Source organism: Nicotiana tomentosiformis, chromosome 8, assembly GCF_000390325.3.
Source record: "Nicotiana tomentosiformis chromosome 8, ASM39032v3, whole genome shotgun sequence".
Taxonomy (NCBI): Eukaryota; Viridiplantae; Streptophyta; class Magnoliopsida; order Solanales; family Solanaceae; genus Nicotiana; species Nicotiana tomentosiformis.
This window is the reverse complement of record NC_090819.1, coordinates 16,213,875-16,239,515: the sequence shown is the minus strand read 5'-3', so window position 1 is coordinate 16,239,515 and position 25,641 is coordinate 16,213,875. Positions and strand designations below refer to the sequence as shown.

The 25,641-nt window shown below is 33.5% G+C and overlaps 1 protein-coding gene, 1 long non-coding RNA gene and 1 pseudogene across 2 annotated transcripts; 2 read left to right on the top strand and 1 right to left on the bottom strand.

The window, feature by feature from the left end:
* Window positions 1-183: 183 nt before the first annotated feature.
* LOC104101539 (cytochrome P450 716A75-like) lies at window positions 184-14,726 on the bottom strand (annotated as a pseudogene).
* Window positions 14,727-15,093: 367 nt separating this feature from the next.
* On the top strand, window positions 15,094-15,573 carry LOC138897112 (B3 domain-containing protein At5g26805-like). The gene has a single exon (XM_070183069.1). The coding sequence runs from the start codon at window positions 15,094-15,096 to the stop codon at window positions 15,571-15,573; it is 480 nt and encodes a 159-aa protein (XP_070039170.1).
* Window positions 15,574-22,080: 6,507 nt separating this feature from the next.
* Window positions 22,081-24,654, top strand: LOC104121601 (uncharacterized). Its single transcript, XR_691976.4, has 3 exons — window positions 22,081-22,298; window positions 22,406-22,476; window positions 24,301-24,654. It is a non-coding gene; the product is annotated as an uncharacterized lncRNA (long non-coding RNA).
* Window positions 24,655-25,641: the final 987 nt, after the last annotated feature.

The window sequence follows — 25,641 nt, the reverse complement described above, 5'->3', positions numbered from 1 at the left end:
GGATTGATGATATCTGCCTAAGTTTCAACTGGCGTGACACGCATAGGCAATCACCATACTGTCTTGCAACAACACACTCAAGACCAACACGCGAAGCATCATAATAAACTGCATACAATCCCGATCCTGAAGGCAATACCAAAACTGGAAGTCTTGAGCCTAACAATCAACTGGTTGGCTGTATAAGAAAAACTAATTCATGCATAATTTTATTCAGTGTTTGGTTGTCAGCGTTAACTAGGATACATCCTTTTGCATAATTTTAAAAAAAAACTCACACAGTAGAAAGGGTAACAGGATATCCAGCTGTGGGGATGGTTACTAGGAAATAAGGCCACAATATCTTTTCTGAAGGATCCTTAGCTTCCCACTGAAAGTTTTTCAGTACATTATGAAGGAAAACAAGAATTAATATTCTTGCAAATTCTCTTCCTGGACATATTTTGTGTCCTCCACCAAATGGAGCTGATGTATAAGGAACTAACTGTCCATTTCCTTCAAATCTACAAGGATCAAACTTTGTAGGGTTTGGAAAATATTCACCATTTTTCTGTGTAGCTCCAAAACTCAAATATATCTGCAAATTTTGATAGCATACTTAGAAGCAAAGAATGCTAAGAAAGTCAATAGCAAAAAAAGAAGAGTTACTGAAATGGGATTATTAAAACTTTAAGGTGTTGTTTGTTACGATGATAAGCAAAAATAATCATGGGATAAAAAGTTAGTACCGCCTTATCCCTTGTTTGGTTACTAATCTTGGAATAAGTAATAATAGTACCGGGATAACTTATACATGTCAGAGGGTGGAATAATAATCCAGGATAAATTATCCCAAGATATAACAGTAAAATTGACAATCTAAGGATCAATACGACATACCAAACAGTTAATAAGAAATAATACCAATATAACTAATTCAAGTATAATTAATCTCAGCATAACTTTTCTTCAAACCAAATGACCCCTTAGTTATATACACTGAAAGTGTAAAGAATACCATGATTTAACCTGCAGGTTACTTACCATTTAATTTAGGTTATTAAACAATGCCTATTTTATGTATTACTTATATATTAAATGACCTTGTTAGTACATAGAATTAAAATCCTAGTAGTATATTATACTCATCACAATGAGTGTAATGACTAATTTGTCAATTAGGAATCAAGTTAAAGGTTACAAGATTAATGGTAGAGTTTAAGTTCTTTAAATTATTAATGCAGAAATTATTTTCCAAGTGGTTAACAATTTATTGTTTCTGTATTGATTGAGGGAATGAAGTGTAGTATATTCATTTGATTTTGGATAATTTTCACCCCGTAAAGCTAATTTTTGAAGTTAAATTAGATACAATATCCATTATTCTTAAGATTTTGGGACGATGGAGCAATATATAAAAAGAACAAAAATTTAATCGAAACAATAACAACAATAACAAAAAGCCCAATATAATATCACAAGCGTGGTTTGGGGAGGCTAGTGAGTGCACACACTTTATCCCTACCTTGAGAAGGTAGAGAGACTGTTTCTGATATACCTTCGGCTCAAGGAAAGATGAAAAGAAAGCAGTAGCAACAAGCAGTAACAACAACAAAATAATAAGAAAACGAAGCGAAAGAAACAACATTTAGTAATAGAAATCTAAGAATAATAGAATACAACTACAACAACAACAAACCTAATGTAATCTCACAAGTGGGGTCTGGGTTGTGAAGCTAGAGAGGCTGTTTCCAATAGACCCTCGGCTCAAGTAATAGCGAAAAAGAAATAATAGAATACAAGACTAACACTAATATTGATGGTATGGAAAAAGAAAAACACTCGACTACCTACTAACCATCTACCCTAATTCTCTGCTTCTACGGCCTCAGAATTTCCACTTAATTACTTTCAGACTTCTTAAAAGGTCGAGGAGTACGTACCTTCCATCCTTTTGGTATGAGGAAGTCATTATAAGTGATGTCCTCTATGGCTTCTCTGAAAAGGCCTTGAACAACTGGTGTGTCTCTTAATACTTCATTCACAAAGCTCCAAGTTTTCCTCATTTTCTGAATGTCATCCCAACATAGCACTATCCTTGGCATCATATTCCTTGAAATCTCATTTTGCTCTGTCATTTTAGATCCGAATTTGCAAAAAAGTCAGAAAATTTTAAGAATATTCATGCAAAGAATCCCCATTTCATGCTGTGATAAAGAGCAGTGGCGGATCTAGAGTACAATATATGGGTTCCCGGAAACCCAGTAACTTTATTTTTATTAAAAAAAATCTACTAAATATCTATAAATATCTAATTGTGAACTCAGTTATTATTGTATTTTAATTTGAGATTGTGACATGAACATATAAACTTCAAATCCTAGTTCTGCATCTAATAAAGAGAACCAATCGTTTCGGTAAAATTTAGATAATGTTTTGTAGAACTTCATTTCTAGAACACAAACACTTAGAGACGTTTGGATAAAAAAGGTCAATGTTTTTATTTTGGCTACATTGTTGGGATTTTTACCCTAATAACCGTTTGGCTTCCCCGTTTATTTTTCCTAATCATTAAACATATATTATAAACAATTATACACATATTATACATAAATTATATATATATTATGCATTCACCGCCTAAATTTAATTTAAGCAATAGGATTGACGGCTATTTAGGCTAATTCCTCAATATTTTTTGTGAGGGATTGAATTTAGTTTTGGCAGAATTAAGATTGGAGTTTAACTTATGTACTAGAGATTTTTATATTATCAGGCTATTTAGAAGATAATTAATTGTAGGTAATTATCCATAATACATAAGTGGAAGAGCTTAACTTGTATATATACACGGACAATGTATAAAAAAATTTACACTATCAGTTTCATAAAAAAAAATAACTACTAAAAATAATCATCTAAAAGTAAGATTGTGATATTAAAAGTAAGGCAGGTTGTATGCTATAACAAACTACTATGCATAAATTCTTTACACCATTTGGTTAGTTAGTTGACTTACAACAACACATAAATTTTCATGACAAACTTTATATGATAGATTGAAAATAAAATAATGACATGTAATAGGCCCGGTATTTTTGTTTTAGCTCAAAAATCTTGTATTTTTGCTTAACTAAAAAATGGCAGCCTCATACACAAAGTATCTCGTATTCACGCAGGGTTTGGGGAAGGGTCACACCCTAAGGAATGTTATATAGACATCCTATCATAATGCAAGCATTAATAGCTAATTCCACGACTCAAATCCGTAACATATATATCGTGCAATTTAATTTGAAGAGAAAGAAATACCTTCCATTATTTCATTGAAGAACTCAGGCTTCTCTTTAAGATACTTCATGACCAAAGTTATAGTTGTAGCAGTAGTATCGTAACCACCAACTATAAAGCCAAATAATTTATCAGCCATTTCAACTTCTGTCAAGTACTTGCCATCTTCGTCTTATTCAGTGATCACTTGTGTTAACACATCAACCTTTGGAAGATCTGGATTTTCTTGTAACTCTACTCTTCTTGTTGCCATTGTTGAATATGAATTTATTGGCTTCTTGACCTGAAAATATAGCTACATTTTGGCCAAGTAATGAGGTTTTGAAGACATTGGATTTGTATCTTTTGGTTCTTTTTTGAACAAATTCATGGACCAAACCATAACGAAGACAAGGAACTCTATCGTTTCTCCAATAATTGGCCAACCATAAGTCCCTGGAGCTAAAGGGAGTTTTTCTTTAGGCTTAGCAAGGGAATATTTGAACAAAACATTGATGATTATAGCAAGTGTGATTGCAATAGAGAGGAGGAAGAGGTCCATTTTTGACTAAGTGTGGTGTTCAAGTATACCATACAAGTAACCTGCAAGATTATAAATAGGAAAAATCTTTCTGCCATATATATAGTAAAATTGTAATATTGGTTGCTTTTTTTTTTTTTTTTTAAGAATTAACCCAAATAGCCGTCCACCTAATCTCATAAATTAAAAATAGCTTGCAGATATATAATATATGTATAATTCATGTATATTATATGTATAACTATATAATCAATATATAATCTATGCATATCTTAAACTAAAAAGTCGACATATATATATATATATATATATATATATATATATATATATATATATATATATATATATATATATATATATATATATATATATACGGATTAAAAAAAGTAAATATTAAATGTGACCAATTATTTGCGTAACAATCCCGTTTCTTTCTTGCTCTAGATACATAACTTGGGAATTCGACTATGATCTTGTGGAAGCTAACTTCTTGTCTCCAATCAACTATGCATGTGTATATTTACATGTTGCATGCATTAGATAAATTATCTTATTAGTTTATTTTTATTTTATTAAATATTATTATATATATGGACGATTGGATGTAATTATATTTTAATTAGGTGGCCTAACAATATTTTTTTAATATGTTAGTATATATAAGTTAAACTCTTATTTTTATATTACTTTAATACAAATTATACAACCTTTTTTCACCTATGTTTCCGAATATATAAATTCTTCCATTAATCAGCACTATTGATGGTTCGAGCATGTGAAGAGCAGAAGTCCAGATGCTACAGTACGCAGGTGTGAGCGGTTGACTTTGGTGGATATGAGAAGAGCTGGAGGGAGGCCAATGAAATATTAGGGGGAGGTGTGAGGCAGGACATGACGCAGTTTCAGCTTGTCGAGGACATGATACTTGACAGGAGGGTGTGAAGGTCAATAATAAGGAAAGAAGGTTAGTAGGTAGTCGAACGCAACTTCTAGATCCATACATGGGAATTAGGGTAGTTTGATAGTGTTTTCTTACTCTTAGATTGCTAATTTTATATGTTTTTCCATTACCATTTGCGTTGGTTTGTTAGTTTCTCGATGTGGTTGATGCTCGATGCTACTGCCCTCTTCCATCTATTTTTTGGCTCGTAGTTTGTTGTGATTATCTTTCTGGCACTTGGTGTTGGTAATACCTGTTTTTTTTTTTTTCTTCCCTCCTTAGCTGATGGTCTATCGGAAACAACCTATCTACCCTCTCAAGGTAGAGATAAGGTATGCGTACACACTATCCTTTCCAAATCCTCTTATGGGACACCACTGGGCTGTTGTTGCCGTCATTAATCAACACTATTAAGTAGAGTTACAAGTCTAAATAACAAGAGAGCATGTGACATTTCCCAAAAGTTACTTCGACTCTTAAATCTCCAACCCATTTCAACCAAAACTTGAGACATATAGCTGTCCAGCTAATAAGATTATTTGTCCCCTTTAAATTTGGATCAAATATCGATTTTCTCAAACACTCGAGTATAAAGCAATTCTCATCTCATCCCAGAAAAAGTAAAATAAAAATAAAAATATATAGCCTAGCTAGTTTTTGTTGGAATTCATATATTGATCTTAAATATCGTGTTGATGAGCACAAAAATTAAATGTACGTCGATTTGTTGTGATACGTACGTCAAGTCGTAGAGTTGAGAGTTGAACACCTCTTTAATTAATCTTTGTCCTACGTGCTATATTAATTATCTCTTGCTTTTATTAAAAGAATAAAATCATACAAATTGTCCTTCAGCTTTTTATTTTTTTTAGTTCCCCATCCGGTATTCGGTACCAACATTGAAGTCCAATTATATCTGGATTCACGCCGGGTAGGATCCCATTCGGGGGGGAGGCGCTTCCTACCAAAGATTTTTTCATACCCAGGGTTTGAACCTGAGACCTCTGGTTAAGAAAGGAGCAGCCACATCCGCTGCACCACATCCTTTGGTGGTAAGCTTTGCATTTAAGTACTTCACACGTTTACATGTATTGAAGCCCGATTATATTAGAATTCGCGCCGGGTAGGGCCCCATTCGGGGGAAAGTGTTCCGTACAGGGACGGATCTACCTTATAGCGTAGAGGTGGTACGCCACCCGCATAGTTCGGCAAAAATTCTTAGCAAGTATGTTGATATCTGTGCAAAAGCGGTTATATTGATAAAGTGGCACTCGGATTACACAAACATTGTGTGGGTGGCATAGTTCAGCATTGCCTCTGAGGTTTCTCATTTGCCTCTGCAACTCGATATCGATTTCCGACAGCGTCATCTTTCCCTTCCTTTTATCTTTTTCCTACTTTTAATCCCTATTTCGTTGGGCCTTGGGCCTCACCTCTTCTTCCTTTTCTTTTCTTTTTCCCCTCTTTTTTCTTCCTGTTATTTGTTGCTAAATCTCTTTATCTTCTTTCTTTTTAAATTTTTCTTAATATTAGCCTTCATTTTGCTTTGTATAATTACAACTTATTTCACGAACAATTTTTTTTGATGCATAATTTTTAATGATTCTAGGTAATATGTAATTTTTCTCATCTTAATGATACAACATTAATTTATATATTGGAGTATAATTTGAGCAGTATCATTTAATGACTTTTGAAAAAAAACAAACTCATAGAATGAAAATTGAAACTTTTGCTTTGAAAATATTTTTCATATAACTCGACAATTAAATTGAGAAAACTAACCCAAGAACGATGACCAATTAATCAAATCAAACAAAGAATATATAGTAATTAAGAAATTTTTATATTTGGAGGCATGCTTTCATATATATATATATATATAGTAATTTTATTCTAAATAGAATTAAATCAAGCATTAAAAAATTGAACTAAAATCAAACTTATTTGCCTATTTGTGAATAAAAGACCTAATTGAATTAACCAAAAACTAACTGAATTGATCTATCCTTCCTATTCGGTCTTTGTGGCTAGTGGTAGGTATATTATGTATGTATAGTGGCACCCGCAACCTTCAAATTCTGGATCCGCCTCTGATTCCCTAGCAAGGATTTTTTTATATTCAAAGCTCGAAATCGAAATATCTAATTATGGGAGGAGCAGCCCCATCCGCACCATATACTTTGGTGGTAAGCTTTGCATTTAAGTACTTCACACGTTTACATGTATCTTTCCACAAGCCTAGATGATACGGAAGTATATTTTTAATCAAAATGGTCAAATTTGCTTATGTACGTTCACACGTTTACAGTTCACGCGGGAACTCTGTTAATAATAAAGAAAAATATCCAGTAATTTGTAACTGTGAGATATAAATGAACCCAAAGTGTAACGAAGGACAAAAATATTAAGCAATATCAGATAGTACAAAAGTATATTTGGACATTTTATCCGTTTCATTTGAAATTTACTAATCCCCGAGAGCAAGGTGGAGAATTCTTGGAGGGAAGGATGCCAAGGGTCTATTGGAAACAGCCTCTCTACCTCATAGTAGGAGTAAGGTCTGCGTACACACTACCCTCTCCAGACCCCACTAGTGAGACTATACTGGGTTGTTGTTGTTGTAGTAATATTCTTACCCCCCCCCCCTCCCCCCTTTTTTTCCCCCCTCTAGTTTAACCTTTTTAGAAGAATCCAGCTTCAAACCTGAGGGGTTTGGTATAGTTATAGCTGTTGATGAAAAGAAAGGCAAGTACATGAAAAAGGAACATAGTACAAGTTAACATCTTCAATTCCTCGGAATCCCTTTTTTCCCCCCTTATATTTCTGAGGGGAGGAAGGAGAGAGAGGAATCGCGAACGGGCAACGATGAAGAAGAAAAAGAAAGAGGGTAAAAATTTATTTACATCAATCAAATCATATATATTACCCTTAATTTATCACTTAATTATATGAACTAATGAAAGTAATATGATTTGGTGTAAATATCGAATGTCAGATAAATTTTTACCAAAAAGAGATGCATCATTGAGATAAAAATAAATCTCCAGTATTGAATAAACACTCAGTTCTCATCTTACTTCACCAGTAAACTTAACTATTAGGAAATAGGGAGATGGAATAAATATTATAGTTGAGAGAAATTACACCCACAATGGAGCAAAAATGACTTTTTACTTATATTTTTTAACAAATAGCCACCTTAAGATAACAGGGAGTTTGGCTTAGATCCTATCTTATATATTAAACAGAAAAGGGGGCAGATAGTCCCTTCAACTTTGCGAAATTGGGCAGATATGGCTATCGTTAATAGGTCATCTCATATATGCCCTTACCGTGCGTAGGTGATTCAAACATTTACCTGACTTAATAGAACCAACTAATTAATATAAGAACCTCATTAAAATACTAATTAGTACCAAATTCTTGAAGTTGTTAGTTCTCTTCTTCGATTTCCAACAGCTTTGTTCTTTTACTCTGTATTAACTTATAATATGACTAGATAGGTGGCGCCCGTGCACATATATGCCCGACTTGTTGTGTCAATTAGGCCTTTTAAAAGGTGTTTCAACATAATAACTTAGACGGCAAAGACGGTCGCATTCTTTGAGATATAGGTACTTCTCAAACTATTTCCTGAACGCATGGTATATGTGAAAAATGAACAAATCTCAAAAGATCAGTCAATTTCTGAGAAATTTATTGAAGAATGATGGAGAATGTTTTACCTTCAAAATTCGGATAAGAAATGTATACTCCTCGCAGAAAAAGAAGCAAAAAGTTTAGACACAAAAGAGGTAGTCTAGACGCACAACTTGCAACCAATTACAACATCTGAAGGTAAAAAACATAATTATGTTATTACGCAGAGTATCGAGTCATACAAAAATAATTGATGGTATTAGTTGAACGCTTACCGTATAGCTAACACATAAAAGGTACATATCTCAATTTAACCAAGTATTTCATCAAGCATAACTTTCAATTTTTCGAAGTCAAGATACTGCACATATCCAATCACTCTAAATCTGTGCATTTAAGGAAAGAAAATATGAATCTGTATGATTGTAATTATGTGTTTTTCTTCAAATTAAACTATGCTTTTGTTTCTCCCATATAAGTTACCACTTTATTGATGCAAAGTAATATTCAAACATGAGGTTTGAGGCAGTGTAACGCTTCAAAAGATTGTTGGTACATGTAAAGATGTTAACATGGAAAAGGTAAGAATCATCCTTAAATTTAACACTATAAAAATAACTCTTTCTAGTTAAACTTTTGTTAATACTTTTCAATAGGTCAAACTTTTCTTCAAACATGAACAACCAATCCAAAACAACCATTCATCATAAGCCACAAGATCCATCCACGGGAGATAAAGGGAACAAATGCAAACATTTTTTAACCAACCATTTATCATAAACCTAATTACTTGTGTAACGACACATATTTTATATGAAAAGCTTCACTCTGAAAAGTTTTATGGAAAAAAACAACCACAACCAGTAATTGACTCTATTTACCGTAAAAGAAGATCGAAAACTGAAAAGCTTATGCATCATTAATAACTGAATACCAAGATTTTTAGTCTTACCTTTTCAGGAGTGAGAAAATACGACAGTAAGTAACTTTTTGCACTCAAAAAAGAGGTTCACGTATCTTCTCTGAATAATTCTTGACTAAACTCAGCACAAGCCTTAAAGACGGATTCAAATTCGTCATACCCTAGGAATAGAATCTAATTGCCGGATTGACTTGCTTAACTCCAGCATCTGTAGATTTACGTATCAAAAGATAACGAAAGAACATATGAGTAACGAAATAAACAATCTAGATTTTACATACGGGGATCCAATACCTTGGAAGTCCAAAAGGTAGAATTCCTCACTTACCTAAGTGATTTGATCGTCAATTATCTTTCTATTTATCACTAAGGATCTTGAACATATCCTAATACCAGACATCAAATAGAGAATTTAAGAGAAGAACAAGCAATAATCCACAGATATTTTGCTAATGCATCATTACTCTTCCATTTGGATTACTAAAGCATAACTTATTTTTTCTTTTAACTCCCAAGATTAATCTGTCGTAAAGTATGCACACAACATAATTGAAAATTTTCGAATTTTACTTTAGGTAGCAAGTTGGAGCTAGAAATGGTACCTGAACACTGTAATATACCTCCTTGAGAAAACTGAAGAGATAAAGCTTCATCAATATTTTGGGTGCCACTGTTAGCAAAAGGTAAAAAAGGAAGAAAAAAATTCATGAGATCTGATAAACAGAACTATTACACTATTTTTTGAAATGGAACTAAAGTATCATACTAAGATATAGCAATTTGAAATAACAAACTGCTATTGATTACTTAAGATCAATATCAATTTGTAATTTAGTATATGGTTAGACATCCAATGAGTATTTGTAGACATTATGCTTCAATTAAGAATGAGAAATTATGAATACCCAATGACAACTATAGAGTTCAAAGTGCAATTATAATTATAGTACAAAGGTGTAAGATTATAGAAAGAAATGCAATAAGAAGTGAAAACTTTTGGACTATTAATAAGGTTCAAATGCCACACATCAGAATTACCAAGTGCTTGTTAGTGTTTACCACTTGAATTTTACACTCATTTATTAAATGTTAAAGTACACTTCTGTTGAAAAACGATTTGCTCCTAGTGTGAAAGAAGAAAAATGTCACGACCCAAAATCCAACTAGTTGTGATGGCACCTATCCCAACCCGCTAGGTAAGCCAACTTTCAACTATCCAATTCCAATAACAATTATTAAAGAAATTTAAGTAAATAATTATCTTAACCTTATACATTCCCCAAGAACTGGTAGTACAAATCATGAGCTTCTAAGAATAGAGTATACAAAGCGGAAATGAAATAAATACATAGTCTGTTTGAATAGTACATAAACAGAGCTTTTATAAATTTAAGGTTACCATGAACAAGAGGCAGCTATAACAGGAATGCAGGTACATCTTCAAATCTCGCAACCATCGAGCACAGCAACAACATCAGTCAACTTCTGCAAAAATGTGCAGAAGTGTAGTATCAGTACAACCGACCTCATGTACTGAGTAAGTAACAAACCTAGCCTTAGGTTGAAAGTAGTGACGAGCTTCTACCAAGGTCGGGTCCAAATCCACTAATCCACAACAGTTAATAACGACATAAAGCAAATAATACCATAAGTAACTCAGAGATAAAATGCCCAGTCACATCATGATTTCAGCAATAATAGTTCTTCCTTCCAAGTACATCAGTGAAAACCCAAATCTTTTGCCAAAGTTACCAAAAATATGAATAAGTTTGAAAACAGAAATTTTTCCAAAATCCTTTCAATAATAAATAAATTATCTCATTTTCTTTTCAGATAACCATTGTAAAACAAATGCATCACTATACCCATCTGTCAACATGTGTGAGAAATCATGAATAATGTGATACCGTACAGCATGAGCAAAACACATCTCTATGCATATATGTCATGTGTGTATGTCAATGCAATGTATCTCAGAGATTGTACTCACACTCTCAGAGTTCTAATCTCACTGTCTCGCATTCTCTCTCACTGTGCTCAGCACACTCAATCACTCAGCGCTATACAATACCTGCTGCGGCGTGCAGCCCGATTCCTGTTTATAGTCGACTGCGCTCACTGGGGGTGTGTCAGACTCATGAGGAGCTCCTACAGCCCAAGCGCTATAAGCACGGACAACTCACGTGCTGCACGGACAACTCACGTGCCATAATATAAATGTCTGGATCCGCACGGCCAACTCACGTGCAATAGTATAATATATATAAAGCCAACATGGCCTGCTGCGGCGTGCAGCACGATCCCAAAAATATCCTCACAATCAGGCCTTCGGCCTCCCTCAGTCATCAATCTCTCTAGTCTCTTTCTCATGGGCTCACAATGTCATGAGAACAGCCCAAAATGATGATATGATGTATCAATAAATAATAACAGAGACTGAGATATGATATGTAATGACATGAATATGACTGAGTATAAATTTTCAATTTAAAATAAATAATTCACAACAATATGACCTCTGTGGGTCCCAATAATACTAGCACATAGCCTCAACATGATTTTTAATATGCTTTTCAGCTCAATTTCTTTAACTCATAAAACCGCATGAAAAATGCCAAGATCATTTAACTACAAAATTCTACAGAAACAATTATGTCACAATTTCTATAGTGCACGCCCGTCACCTAGCATGTGTGTCACCTCCCAACAATTCACGAAATACATATATTCAGGGTTCATACCCTCAACTCCAAGATTAGAAGAGTTACTTACCTCGAACAAGCCAAAATGCTCCAGAAATTCCATTCTGCGCGTATCAACTTCCAAACGGCTCGAATCTAGTCACAATTAATTTGATTCAGCCCACAAAAATTATAGAAATTAATTCCATATCAAAATACTAATATTTTCCAAGAATCCGAAATTACACTCAAAAATGTCCGTGGGGCCCACGTCTTGGAACCCGACAAAAGTTATAAAATATTAACGCCCATCCAACCATGAGTCCAACCATACAAATTTCACCAAATTCCGACATCAACTCGACCCTCAAATCTTCAATTGAAGTCTTTGAAGATTTCTACCATTTTCAACCCAATCTTTACCCATTTGAACTCAATACTCTTTCCATAAACCTTATTGATACGTATAAATAATACTATTACACCCAAGAATCATACTCTTAGTCACCATCATTACCCAAACTCGAAATTGAAGATTAGAGGTTAGAACCTTACCTCTTTGATGAAGAACTTGAGGGATTTCTTGTTGGATTTCAAGGCTTGGACAAGAATTTGATGAACAAGACACTTCATCTACTTCTTCTCTCTAGAACACTCTCACTTCTCTCTAAAATCATCAGATAATTGCCCAAAATAAGCCCCAAAGCCTATTTATCAAAATGGGATCGGGTTATGAAAATAGAAAAATTAACCCTCCGAAAGCAGGTCTGCGGTCGCATAATGGACCGCAGAATGGGTATGCGGGCCGCAAAATTGATCGCAAAATCGGCGCCCAAAACTGGGCTCTTCTGGTCCATTCTGCGACCAGTTTTGCGGTCGCAGAAGCAGTTTTGCGATTGCATAACTGTTTTGCGATCGCATAATTGGTCGCAGAATTGCATTTTTCCAGCCTTTGGTAATTTGGTCATAACTTTTTGTATGAATGTCCAAATGACGAACGGCTTAAAGCGTTAGAAACTAGACTCAAAGATCTTTTATTTGATAGGTAATACACCATATAACACTTTGTATTGTGAGAGTTATACTCATTTTAAGTTAGGTCTTGTGCGAACTCACTTGAAACTTTAGTCTTATAAAATTTCCAACTTCTACATTCGATGCCGAAACCTATCGAATCAAGTCCGATTGACCTCAAATTTTGCACACAAGTCATAAATGACATAATGAAGCTATTCCAATTTTCATAATCGGATTCCGACCTCGATATCAAAAAGTCAACCCCCGGTCAAACTTCCCAAAAATTCAACTTTCGGCATTTCAAGCCTAATTCCACTACAGACCTCCAAATAATTTTCCGGACACGCTCCTAAGTCCAAAATCACCACACGGAGCTATTGGAATCATCAGAATTAAATTCCGAGGTCGTTTACACATAAGTGAATATCCTGTCAACTTTTCCAACTTAAGTTTTCAATTATGAGACTAAGTATCTCATTTCACTCCGAAATCCTTCCGGACCGAACCAACTAACCCGATAAGTCATAAATCAACTGAGAGGCATAAATTGAGCAGTAAATGGGGGAACGGAGTTGTGATACTCAAAACGACATGTCGGGTCGTTACAAAAAAATTGCTGCATAATTGAACAAGGGCAGAGCATAATTCCAGAGTACCTGTGTTCCAAATTATGCAATGGAGGAACTTATATTCCTAAAAGCTTTTTAATTTTTCCTGAAGGCAAGCCACTGCCTGCAATAGAGATTAGAAATAAGCAAATGCAATTAATCTTTGTTAGTCATGGATGGAATCAATGAACGCATTGCAACCATAACTTATCACAAATTAGAATTGCAAAAGAACAATTTTTACATATCGTATGCCGTTGTGGTAGATTTCAACAAAATCCTCCACCAGTCCGACATCACTTTCAGCCAATTTGTAGGGGAAAGCACCCTTTACTCCAATCTTTTCTAGACGCCTACCCCATAAGATGCGGCGGTGCAGAGTAAAGCATAACTCAAATAAGAGGAAACGAAAAGGTAGTCAGTATCACATTAAATAGAATCGAAAAAGATAAATACAGAAATCGCTACATCGACAAACCTAAATTCACAAAAAAATAGCCACATGCATGTTATGTTTAAGCCAGGAGAAGTTTTAGGAAAATATATCTCGTCGATTGATGCATTTCCCCCACAAAGAAAAGGACTTCCCCTCCCTTTTCTTGACTGTAATATTTGAGTTTATAAGTTATGCTTCTGTAAATCAAAAAAAATCCGAAAAGACGCTGCTAACTTTACAAAATAACACAAAGCTAAGAATCAAACGGACAACCACCCACCACAAGAGAAAGAAAGAGAAGAAAAATGCTTTCAGATTACAAGGGAGAAGAAGAGCAAGTTGGGTGTTGTTTATTAATGGACACGTTTAAAATGAAAAAGGACAAAGGAAAATACAAAACACAAAATACTCACCAGAATACTATAAAACTCAATGGAAAATACAAAAAGGGATATAAAGTGAGAGGACACTAAAATTTGAAGAGAAAAAGAGATAGGTAGGAGGAAAATGAAGATAAAAGAAAGTGAAGAAACTTCTAGAGTTACAGATGGCCGTTTATTTGCACCTAAAAATTACAGAACCCAAAGACAACAATAGAAGCAGGCGATGAGATGAGTGAAGAGACCAGGAAGGAACTGAGAATGAAAAAGAGTAAAGAATGACGAAGAAGAAGATATGCCCAAATCGAATGAGTCCACCAATGGGAAATAAAAGGGTTGAAACACAAGTACCAAAATACCTATAAGAAATAATGTTATTACGAAACTAGCCTTCGTCGTACCAAAAAGATCACTTATTATATAGTTAATATGGTAGTAAAATGGTAATAATACAAGGCAAAGTTTCATAAACCGACATAAGTTGTTTATTCTATATTCCTATACAGAGTAAAAATAGGAAACCCAATTTTACTAGGAAAACATTCCCTAGTACCTTAAATTTCCAAAATCAATACAAAATCATCCCTATAAAATCCTAAACACCTTTGCTCTCAACGTTGTACCACAATTTCTTTGTATGTGAATTCAATCAATTCATCAAATACTTCCATATTATAATGAAGAAGACATTCTTTTACAATTTCATCCCATCAAAAGCAGAAGAAGAAGCATGCAAAGCTAGCAACACGCCGTGGGTAGTAACTCGTCAGCTAATAGAAATAAGAGACATATACCCTCCTCCAGTTCTTGATTTAAAAAATCCATGGCAAATCAAGAAAATCGTCACGTACGACGAGGCGGTCGTCGGAAAGCTAGTGCTGCCTTTTATTGACGTTTTCGAGTATATTTTTCGATATTGGACGTTGGATATGGCTAACCTTGTAGTGTCAGGGCACAAGGTTAATGTTAGTTTATGGGATGTTACAGAAGAGAATAACCCTAAGAAGTATGATAATTATTTTGAGATGTTGCCTAATGATGATTATGCACTTGTGTGCTTGGATTTGTATAAAGATCGAGGATTAAGTGTTGATGATGAGATTGGATTATATTGGGATCCTAGGTCTTCTACGTTCGTGTTTAAGGAAATATTTTGATGATTCAGGAACTAGATCATAATGATTAATTGTAGATTTTTTTTTCTTCTTATTAGTTTTCAAACTATATGGAGATTGAAAGATACTCTTATTAAATAAAAGAGTAGTGATGATATAGTGATAATGAAACTATTAACTTCTTGTCAGTATTTTGGTTTGGATCTTATTTTTAATTTACTTAATTTCTGTTCCTATACTTTGCTGCAAGTGGATTTTCGAGAATTAATTTACTAATCTTCAAAGCTAAATTGGATTAGATCGATCACTCAATATTTTAAATAAAATTTAAATATTCAAAAATTATATGAAAAGTACTATAAGTTGCAATTCTTTTCGTGTCAATATGATAATATATATTTTAAAAAGTTGATCAAAGTTCACATAATTTAAATTTCGAAACGCAAAAATATTCATATAAATTGTGACCGAGAAAGTATTATATTATCTGCTTTCTTTCCAATACAAAAAGAAAAAAGACAACTTGCTAAGACAACTTATCTCACATTGTAATATATTCATAATTTTGAATTGAAAAAAGTACAAAGAACCTCTTCAATGTTATAAAATAAAGAATGTAAAGTAAATAAACTGAAGACAAATATGGAGAGAAATTGATATATTATTCAATTTCAAACTGATGTACATAATTAACTGAAAACTTCTCTATTTATAGAAGAAAGGAAGCAGTTGCGAGACTTTTCAGGAAGCAGCTGCAAGTCTTTTTAGGAAGCAGTTGCGAGCCTTTTCTTGAGCTACTTGTAAGTTGTTTGCATGAGCTGCTCGCAACCTGTCTGTTTAATAAGAAACTGATGCAAATCATTTCATTGAGTTACTTGCAACCTGCCTGCATCAGCTGCTTGTAGATAAACTTCAATAGAGTACTAAACGGATAATCTTCTTTAAGAAGATTATCTATAGCGGTGTAATAAATGAACATCCACAATATAATATTTTTATAACACTTCCCCTTGGATGATTATTAAAAGATAATGTGCCTCATTAAAACCTTACTAGGAAAAATCTAGTGGAAAAAATTCTAGTGAAGGAAAAAGAGTATACATATTTAGTAATACGCATTTCTAGCTGCCTTATTAAAAACCTTACAAGAAAAACCTTATGGAAAAAAATCTTAGTAAGGGAAAAAGAATACAGCGCGTATTTTACTCCCCTTGATGAAAAACCTTATTTAAAATATTCAAGTCTCGCATTTCAATCTTGTATATCATCTTCTTGAAGGTTGCAGTTGGCAAAGACTCGGTGAACAAATCTGCCTGATTTTTACTTGAACGGATTTGTTGCACACTAATGTCACCGTTTTTCTAAAGATCATGTGCTTTTATAAATCCTCCTTTCAATTGGGCTATGCATGCAACATTGTCTTCATATAAAATTGTGGGTCTTCTATCACATTCCAGACCACATTTTTCTCGAATAAAATGAATCACTGATCTCAATCATACGCATTCCCTACTTACTCCATGAATAGTTATTATCTCAGCATTAATTGAAGAAGTATCAACAATAGATTGCTTTTGGAGTGCCATTATATGTACAGTATCTCCATATGTGAACACGTATCCGGTTTGAGATCGAGTTTTATGGGGATCAAATAAATAACCTGCATCTGCATAACCAACAAGATCTGCACTACCTTTGTTAGCATAAAACAAACTAATATCAAGAGTTCCCTTTAAATATCACAATATATGCTTAATCTCATTCCAATGTCTTTGTGTATGAGAAAAGCTATATATTTCTAGTAAATTAACAGAAAATACTATGTCAGGACTTGTGGCATTAGCAAGATACATTAAGTGTACCAACTACACAGAGATACGGCATTTCAGGACCAAGGAGTTCCTCATCCTCTTTTGGAGGTCGGGACGGATTCTTATTCACTACAAGTAAGCGAACAGCCATTGGTGTACTCAATGGGTGCACTTTGTCCACGTAAAAGCGTTTTAAGACCCTTTCTGTATAGGTTGGTTGATAGCTAAAGATTTCGTCTGCAAAATATTCATTTTGCAAACCAAGACAAAGTTTTATCTTTCTAAGATCTTTCATCTCAAATTCTTTCTTAAGATATTCAATTGTCTTTTTGAGCTCTTCTGGAGTTCCAACAAGATTTATGTCATCAACATAAATAACAAATATAACAAATTCTGAAGATATTTTTTTTTATAAAAATACATGGACAGATAACATCTTTTATGTAACCTTCTTTCAGTAAATATTCACTGAGGCGATCAAACCAGATGCGCCCGGATTTCTTTAAATCGTACACATAATTTTTTATGGTTTAATCGAGTACATTTCTCAATAATTTGAATTATATGCTTCAAGCATTTTAAATCCTTCAGGGATCTTCATATAAATTTGATCAAATGAGTCATATATGTTATGACCTGCAGTTAAATGGCATGACATCTTCAGGTGTATGAACTACATGTCCGATCTTCACAATCTTTTACAATATTGTGCACTATATTGTATCAAATATATCATTAACGATTATTTTGTATCAATTCCTAAGCGACATAACTTGTTGAGATCTCATCATGTTCTTTATTTTTGGGTACCTGAACTTCTTCTGGAGTTTCATCAAATGTTATGCCGTGGGCTCTTCTAGAGCTCATTTGCTCCTCATTATGATCATTTGCTCCTATGATTTTTCTAAGATTGTTACCTATGGAACCGACCGGTTTACTACGCTTCATGCTTGTAGTAAAGTTTATCCTTTAGGGACTTTAATTTTAATAGGAGCATTTACAGCTGAAATATGATATTTAATTTTGGATCAGCAAATGCTTCTGCATTTGACTTGAATTATCTTCTGAATGAGGATCATATTAATGATAATTCAATTCATATAGCATATTCTCTAGCTGCTTATTTCATCCCCCAAATATTAGAAAAACTAACATATATCCCCAATCTTCTTTGGGAAACCTATCTTTGTGCATTATGGTAGAGAAATTAATCATATACAACACATCAAAAGTTACTAGATAGTAAAAATATTTGGTTTCCGATGCTAAACCAATTGTGAGGGGAGGACTTATCATATATTATTGGTCTGATGCATACAAGTGATGATGTATGTAATTTAGAAAATCTTAGACCAACACATAAAGCTTTCATCTCATAAGCAATAGTTTAGCCATTAATATGAGGTATTCAATGCTAAACCGGCTTGGATATAAACCAGCATTATCAAGATGAACTGACTTGATTTCATAATCTGAAAATTATGCTCTTATTTGAGAAAAGCAATTTCAAATGCCAAACTACAGGTTGACAATAATCACCCATGTAACCATCTCATATATGCATTTATAAGTGGTTCACATGATAGGTGAATGGACCCATATTCACCTTTTACATATTTTAGAATCAGGGGTCTTAGTCCCAACTTTAGCTGGTATAATCAATTTATTATGAGCTCAAGCAACACAAGAGAATTCTTGAAGAATCTTCTAGTTCTTCAATATATGCTTATTAGAATTCTCAATTAGCTCATCATATTTAAACCAGATGGCAAATAAAAACTTCTAGTTTATAATGGCATGTGCTATCTTTTAGTAAACTTCTGGTTTACTATGGAATAAACTTTTATATCAGTAAACTTCTAATTTACTGTGGCTACCTTTGTATCGGTAAATTTCTGATTTACTGTAGCTACTTTTGCCTCAGTAAAAACTTCTAATTTACTGTGACATGTGATGTAGTACAAATTGAAGAATAAGGCGGGTAGCTTCTCACATACATATTTACCCCTTATGATTGTTGAAACAAGAAGATTTTCAATCTTTCAATCATTTGTAATCTCAGTATGATAGTTATTTGTATTAGTAAACTTTGGGTTTATCATAACATATGTTTTGACCACAATAATGACAAATAAGCTCTTTAGGAGCCTTCAATTTATTATCCACAATCAAATATTATTCAGACACTACTTGTGTAATGTGTCTTCTAGACAAACAATTAGCTATTCTATGAGCTTTTGATAAATTTTGTACTACCAGATATTGCTCAGACACTTCTGGTGTCATGAGAGAAAATCATAATCAAATGAACAATATAAAGACAATTCTAAATTTATAAATGACAAAAATTAAGAATTTTAATATTTTTACCACTACATAATATTTTTCTTCTTCAGGAGAAAATTTTAATTATTTACTACTTCAGGAGAAATTTGAAATATGAAATATTGAGAATATATTCTCTCAATCGTATTACCTCTTCTGGAGGTGAATTGTGATATCATCACACTTAAGTGTGTGTGTTCATATTTACAAGCTTCGAACCTCTTTTAAGATATTTTCTACTTCGGGAGCAAATTGAGGTATGCATATAATATAGAGAATTTTCTCTAACTTATCTTCATTGTAACCATAGCAAGCCTAAATTACTAATTCTGGTGGTCCTAGGTATATACCACTTATGATGGTTAATAAATTTAGTTACAATAAAATATATGAGATCTACCCTTTTATAGTGATCGTATTTTACTTTCAAACTCTACCAGAGTTGCAAGTAAACTTATTGTCTTTGATTTCCTTTAGAATCAAGTTATAGGACTTCAATTTAAGGTAAAAACCTTACCTGATAAGCATGAAATGCTTTTAAAGTGGTGGTTGAGTTTTAGGCATGATAGACGATGATGCTCATGAAATCATCGTAACCAAGAGAGTGACTTTAGTTGGAACACTTTCAAACAATATAGCCAAGAAAAATATAATTGGAATTAAACGGTTATGAGCATAATACCACACAAGATAACCATGTCATGCAAAGCTAACATATCTTTAACTGGGAAGGACGTTACTGCCAGCATCTCAACACCTCAGCTGGTCAGAACTTAAACTTAATTTTAAAGCTCTACTATTCACCACCTTAAGGATGTAATCTGCCTTATGATGCTCGGAATGAAGAAGATCTAACCACGGACGTAAGAGCATCGCCTTACATCGGAGATGAACACTAAAATAGAAAGTAAATTCGAAGTAAGTGCTCAAAATGACAGAGTCTCGTACTGATAACGTGTTATAAAATAAAGACTGTAAAGTAAATAAACTGAAGACAAGTATAGATAGAGATTGATATATTATTCAACTTCAAACTGATGTACATAATGAACTGAAAACTCCTCTATTTATAGAAGAAAGAAAGCAGCTGCGAGGTTTTTCAGGAAGCAACTGCAAGTCTTTTTAGGAAGCAGTCTGCATTAGCTGCTCGCAACCTACTTGTTTAATAAGAAGCTGTTGCAAATCATTTCATTGAGTTGCTTGCAACCTACCTGCATCAGCTATTTATAGATAAACTTCAATAGAGTACTAAACGGATAATATTCTTTAGAAAGATTATCTATAGCGGTGTAATAAATGGACATTCACAATATAATATTTTCATAACATTCATAAGCTTATTGTATCATTGCTACAAATATTTTTGCAATATATTGTGCTAGTGACCTTTTAGACTGCAGTCTAAAGATATTTTTGGCAAATAATTTTTTTTATGAGAAATGGTTAAATCAAAATCAATTTTTTATATAAATTATTACAAACATCAAATCACAATTTAATATTTTGTGAGCAAACTAAAAATCGTATTAGCAAACACTAGACTCAAGTCTCACATTGCTCAAACACGATAATCTTATATTTACACAACTTTTTAAAAGAGAGGCAAAATTTAAACAATAACCTAAAAAGGATATATTTGCATAAATCCAAACCTTTCTTTTCAGGTAAAATACACAAATAGCCTTCAAAATGGATGGTCTTGAATTTTTTTTCTACTTGCCCCATGGGCAGAACTTCAAGACAAGTGTTGCTCCTCAATAACTTCATGGGCAACTGTCATGACCCAAAACTCAACCTGTCGTGATGGCGCCTATCATGGTATTAGGAAAGCTGATCACTCGGACAATTCCAACATCTTCAAATTTAAGATATGCTAAAACAGGTTTAAATAAATAAAAATCTCATAAAACTGATAAAACTGTCGCAACTCAATACAGAAGTTCCCAAAACCAGGGTGTCACTGAGTACATGAGTATCTATACAACACAAGTATGAAATACTGTCTAAGAAAACTGAAACTGAATAAATAAGACTGAGAGATAGGGGATGAGAGTCAAGGTCTGCAGACGCTAGGGCAGCTATCTCGAATCACTACAAGAAATCTGTCTTTTAGTGGCGATATTTAGTAGCGACTTTATTTATTGCTACAAATGGTATATAAATATTGGCGACCTGATAAGTGGCTACAAAATAAAAATCTTTAGCGGCGACTTTTGCAGGTCGCCTCTAATATGTGCCACTAAATCCTGAATTATGTGTTCCCGCTATGACCAAAAATTTGGCTTCAAATATTTAGTAGCGACTAATAGAGAGTCGCCGCTGAAGGTATTTTGGGGCGACAGGGTCGCCTCTAATAGTGTAAATATCTGACATTTAACAATAAAAAACTAAGTACCTAAGTTAAATCTTCTCATTTAATAAAAGAAGGCCGAACGACGGTCCCTTTCTTCTTTCCTCTTCTCGTTTTCTCTCTGCAAAAGCCAGGTTGAAACCTAATTTATGAAACCCAAATTCTTCTTTCAAATTCTCAAATTAAATCTTTCACTTTTGTTTAATCACAAGATGTGAATCTAATTTATGAAACCCAAAAGCCCTAACACCATTTGTATTTTAAGATTGTACTCAAATCGGGTAATGTGTTCAAACCCCAAATTCTTTTGGGTGTTAAATGCAGTTAGCAAGAGTGACTATTTCATCATATTTACCTCTAATTTTTTTAACCCATTTAAAATCTACAGGAGTAGAAAGTAATTTTTCCAACAATATCATCGTGTAAAGCCCTTCTCGGTGTTGACAATCTCTTCGCTGGGTATTTTTTTTTTTTTTTTGGAAATTCTGAACTTTTTGGTGATTGTATGTTTGGTATTCCTCTCAAAATGCTGAAATGAGATGTGTGTGTGGTATGGGTCTGTTATTTTTCCTGATATTTCTCGACAAAATTCTAAATAGCAGTTTTCAACTGATTCTTTTATTTTTTACGCGATTCTTTGTTTTTTGCGCGATATTGTTTTTTTCCTTTTTGTTTATTTGGTTGGTTTATTTATTTTTCTAGTCTTTTTTAACTGTGCTTGTTAAGGTTGTAGCTTTCGATTTGCTATATTTTTTTACTGAACGTTATTTGGAGTACATTAGCAATTAACCATACCTCCAGAAGCCTGCAAAAGCTCTGAGGCTCACGTAGATGGTTAGAGCAACCCGAATTCGGACAAATTTATAACTTGATGAAAGAATGAACAAGCATACAATGATTGGCCTTTTCGCAGACTTAAAAATTATCTAGGATGGCAACACAGATGATAATTGCTCAGCTCTAATTATATTATGCCTACAAAATTGCCAACACATTGCTGAAAAATTCTAAGGTACACCTCATCGGTTGAGTGACAAACAGTAATCCTCTGCCCCCGTTTCACTAATGAAGTGAAGCTTCTTGAATTCTAGCTTCTACGACTGCTAAAGTCTATAATGGAGCTGTAATATTTTAATTTCATTTGGAGGAAATTTGATCATCTTAAAAATGACAGAACTTTCTTCATATCTATTTTGGGATCTCCCCTCCTTTTTAACTGTGGCACTACTTACTGTACTAATGAACTACTTATCAGTAGCCTTTGCTTTCAGTCTGTGCCAAATCTTCCACATGTATTTGTTTAAGAAGATACAATTCATCATTCTCAAAAGAAAAAGATGAAAACGAAATTTGATAATTGTCTAAAAAGTGTGAACTTATAGATTAAGGAAGCTGTTTGATGTATAGTGTGTTACAGTACCTTTTTTTTTTCTTACTCTTTTATTTTGTGATAACAAGGCACTTGGATAGAATATCCGACTTTTATTCACATGGTGTCCTTCCTTTTCTTTTAAGTTCCTGATAATGAGTCATCAGCAAGAACTGACCCAAAACTCAATGGAAATATTTCTGTTGTTTTAAAAAGGAACAACAAATAGGACTGGTGAAAGGACACTAGTACACATTCACTTTTGAACAAAATAGGAATATTTTGAAGGTTATAACACTTATACAATCACTGGTCCTTTAAATTATTATTTTAAACTTGGAATGGTTTAACATGGGAATGTCTTCTCTGCTTGCAGTAGTTGTGACTGAACAGATACTCTTAAGATAATGGCAAGCTACAAAATCCTTTTCTCAAATTGTTTTTACATGTGAAATGCTTTGTTTTTGTGTTTATATTTGTTTTGCTTGATAAGTAGATTTCAGAGATTAATCATCTAATAAAAGATAAATTTACTTTCTACACCAAAGTAGTTTGGATCCAAATATTCCTACAGTTGGATAGTTGTAGATAAATTTACTTTCTACACCAAAGTAGTTGCATATAGCTTTTTCTGTTCGATGTAGTACCCTTGTGCAAATGTTTAGTTATTGGATTGGTGGCATTTCTGTGGAATCTCTCCGTCTTGGTATCATACTGATTTATCAATGCTTTGAAGTAAAATGAAGCTTGGTTATTGTCTTAGAAATAAATTATCAATGCTTTGCGCATGGATTTTCTGTTTATTATGACTCTCGAGCTTAAGTCGCTTCTTCGGCCTAATGTTCTTATCTGTATCTTTGATGTTATCTTCAAGCTCTAACAATATGATCTTGTATTTGTTTCTTTAATAATAGGGACAAGGTTCTTAAATAGTGGTGACAATGAAGGAGGAGCTTGAAGCTAAGGCACTCAATATTTTTCTTTTTAGTTATATGTAAATGCGTACAATGACAATGAAGTATTACCTAGTATATATGCGGAGGAACTTGAAGCTAAGGCACTCAATATTTTACTTTTTGGTTATATGTATATGCGTACAATGATAATAATGTATCACGTAGTGTATATGCCGAGGAGCTTGAAGCTAAGGCACTCAATATTTTGCATTTTGGTTATATGTATGTGTGTACAATGATAATGAAGTATTGCATAGTATATATGTAACTGAACTTTTAGTAATGGAAATATTTAGTATTTGGTTTAGGAAATTATTTTTGTGTTTATTAAATACTATTGGATGATCTTAAACTTATATATTAATGTAAACTCTAGTATTCAGTTGCTACTAGAGTAATATTAATGGCGAGTTTCAGTTGCCACAAAAAATTACTATTCAATAGCGTTATTAGAGTTGCCACTGATGGCAAATTATTTTTGTGGCAACTAAGTCGCTACTAAATGTCAATCTACAGTAGCGCTATTAGAGTTGCCACTAATGGAAAATCATTTTTGTGGCAACTAAGTAGCCACTAAATGTGACTCTTCAATAGCGGTATCAGAGTTGCCACGAATGGCTAATCATTTTTGTGGCAACTAAGTCGCTACTAAACATCACTCTACAGTAGCGCTATTTAGAGTTGCCACTGATGATTAATTATTTTTGTGGCGACTAAGTCGCCACTAAATGTTACTCTTCAGTAGCGGCTTCAATAAAACCAGTCTGGTGGAACTTTTTCTTATGGCGAGTACATTTAGTTTTTGTAGAGACAATGTCGTCACAACATGTATACATTCTGTGGCGACCTCATGTTGTCTCCACTAGTAACATTCAGTAATGGAAGTACTTGCAGCAGTTCCATAGTCGCTACTGTAAACATTTAGTGGCTACAATCAATGATTTTGTGGAGACTTTGGTCGCTACTAAAAGATAGATTTATTGTAGTGAATATATCCGAACGACAGTAAACTCTGAGAACCAACTCAGTGCAGGGTTGGATCTGCACACGAAGTGCAAGGTGTAACGTGAGTACAACCAACTCAATAAGTAATAAGTCTAACTATTGGGCTGAAAGAAGTGACGGACTTCACAATTACAGTTCAATTACAAAATTACAGTACATAAATAATGTATGCATACTTCTAAGTTAAAAAGTTAAAGCCCAAACACGTAAATTATGTCAAGTTCAATTGAAACAAGATATGGTACATCTTGATATCTACATGTCATTTATGTATGCCAACTGAAGTATAGACAG

Bases quoted from the DNA above. Each gene is read 5' to 3' on its own strand.
- LOC138897112 (XM_070183069.1), top strand. From the start codon at position 15,094: ATGAAGAAGACATTCTTTTACAATTTCATCCCATCAAAAGCAGAAGAA.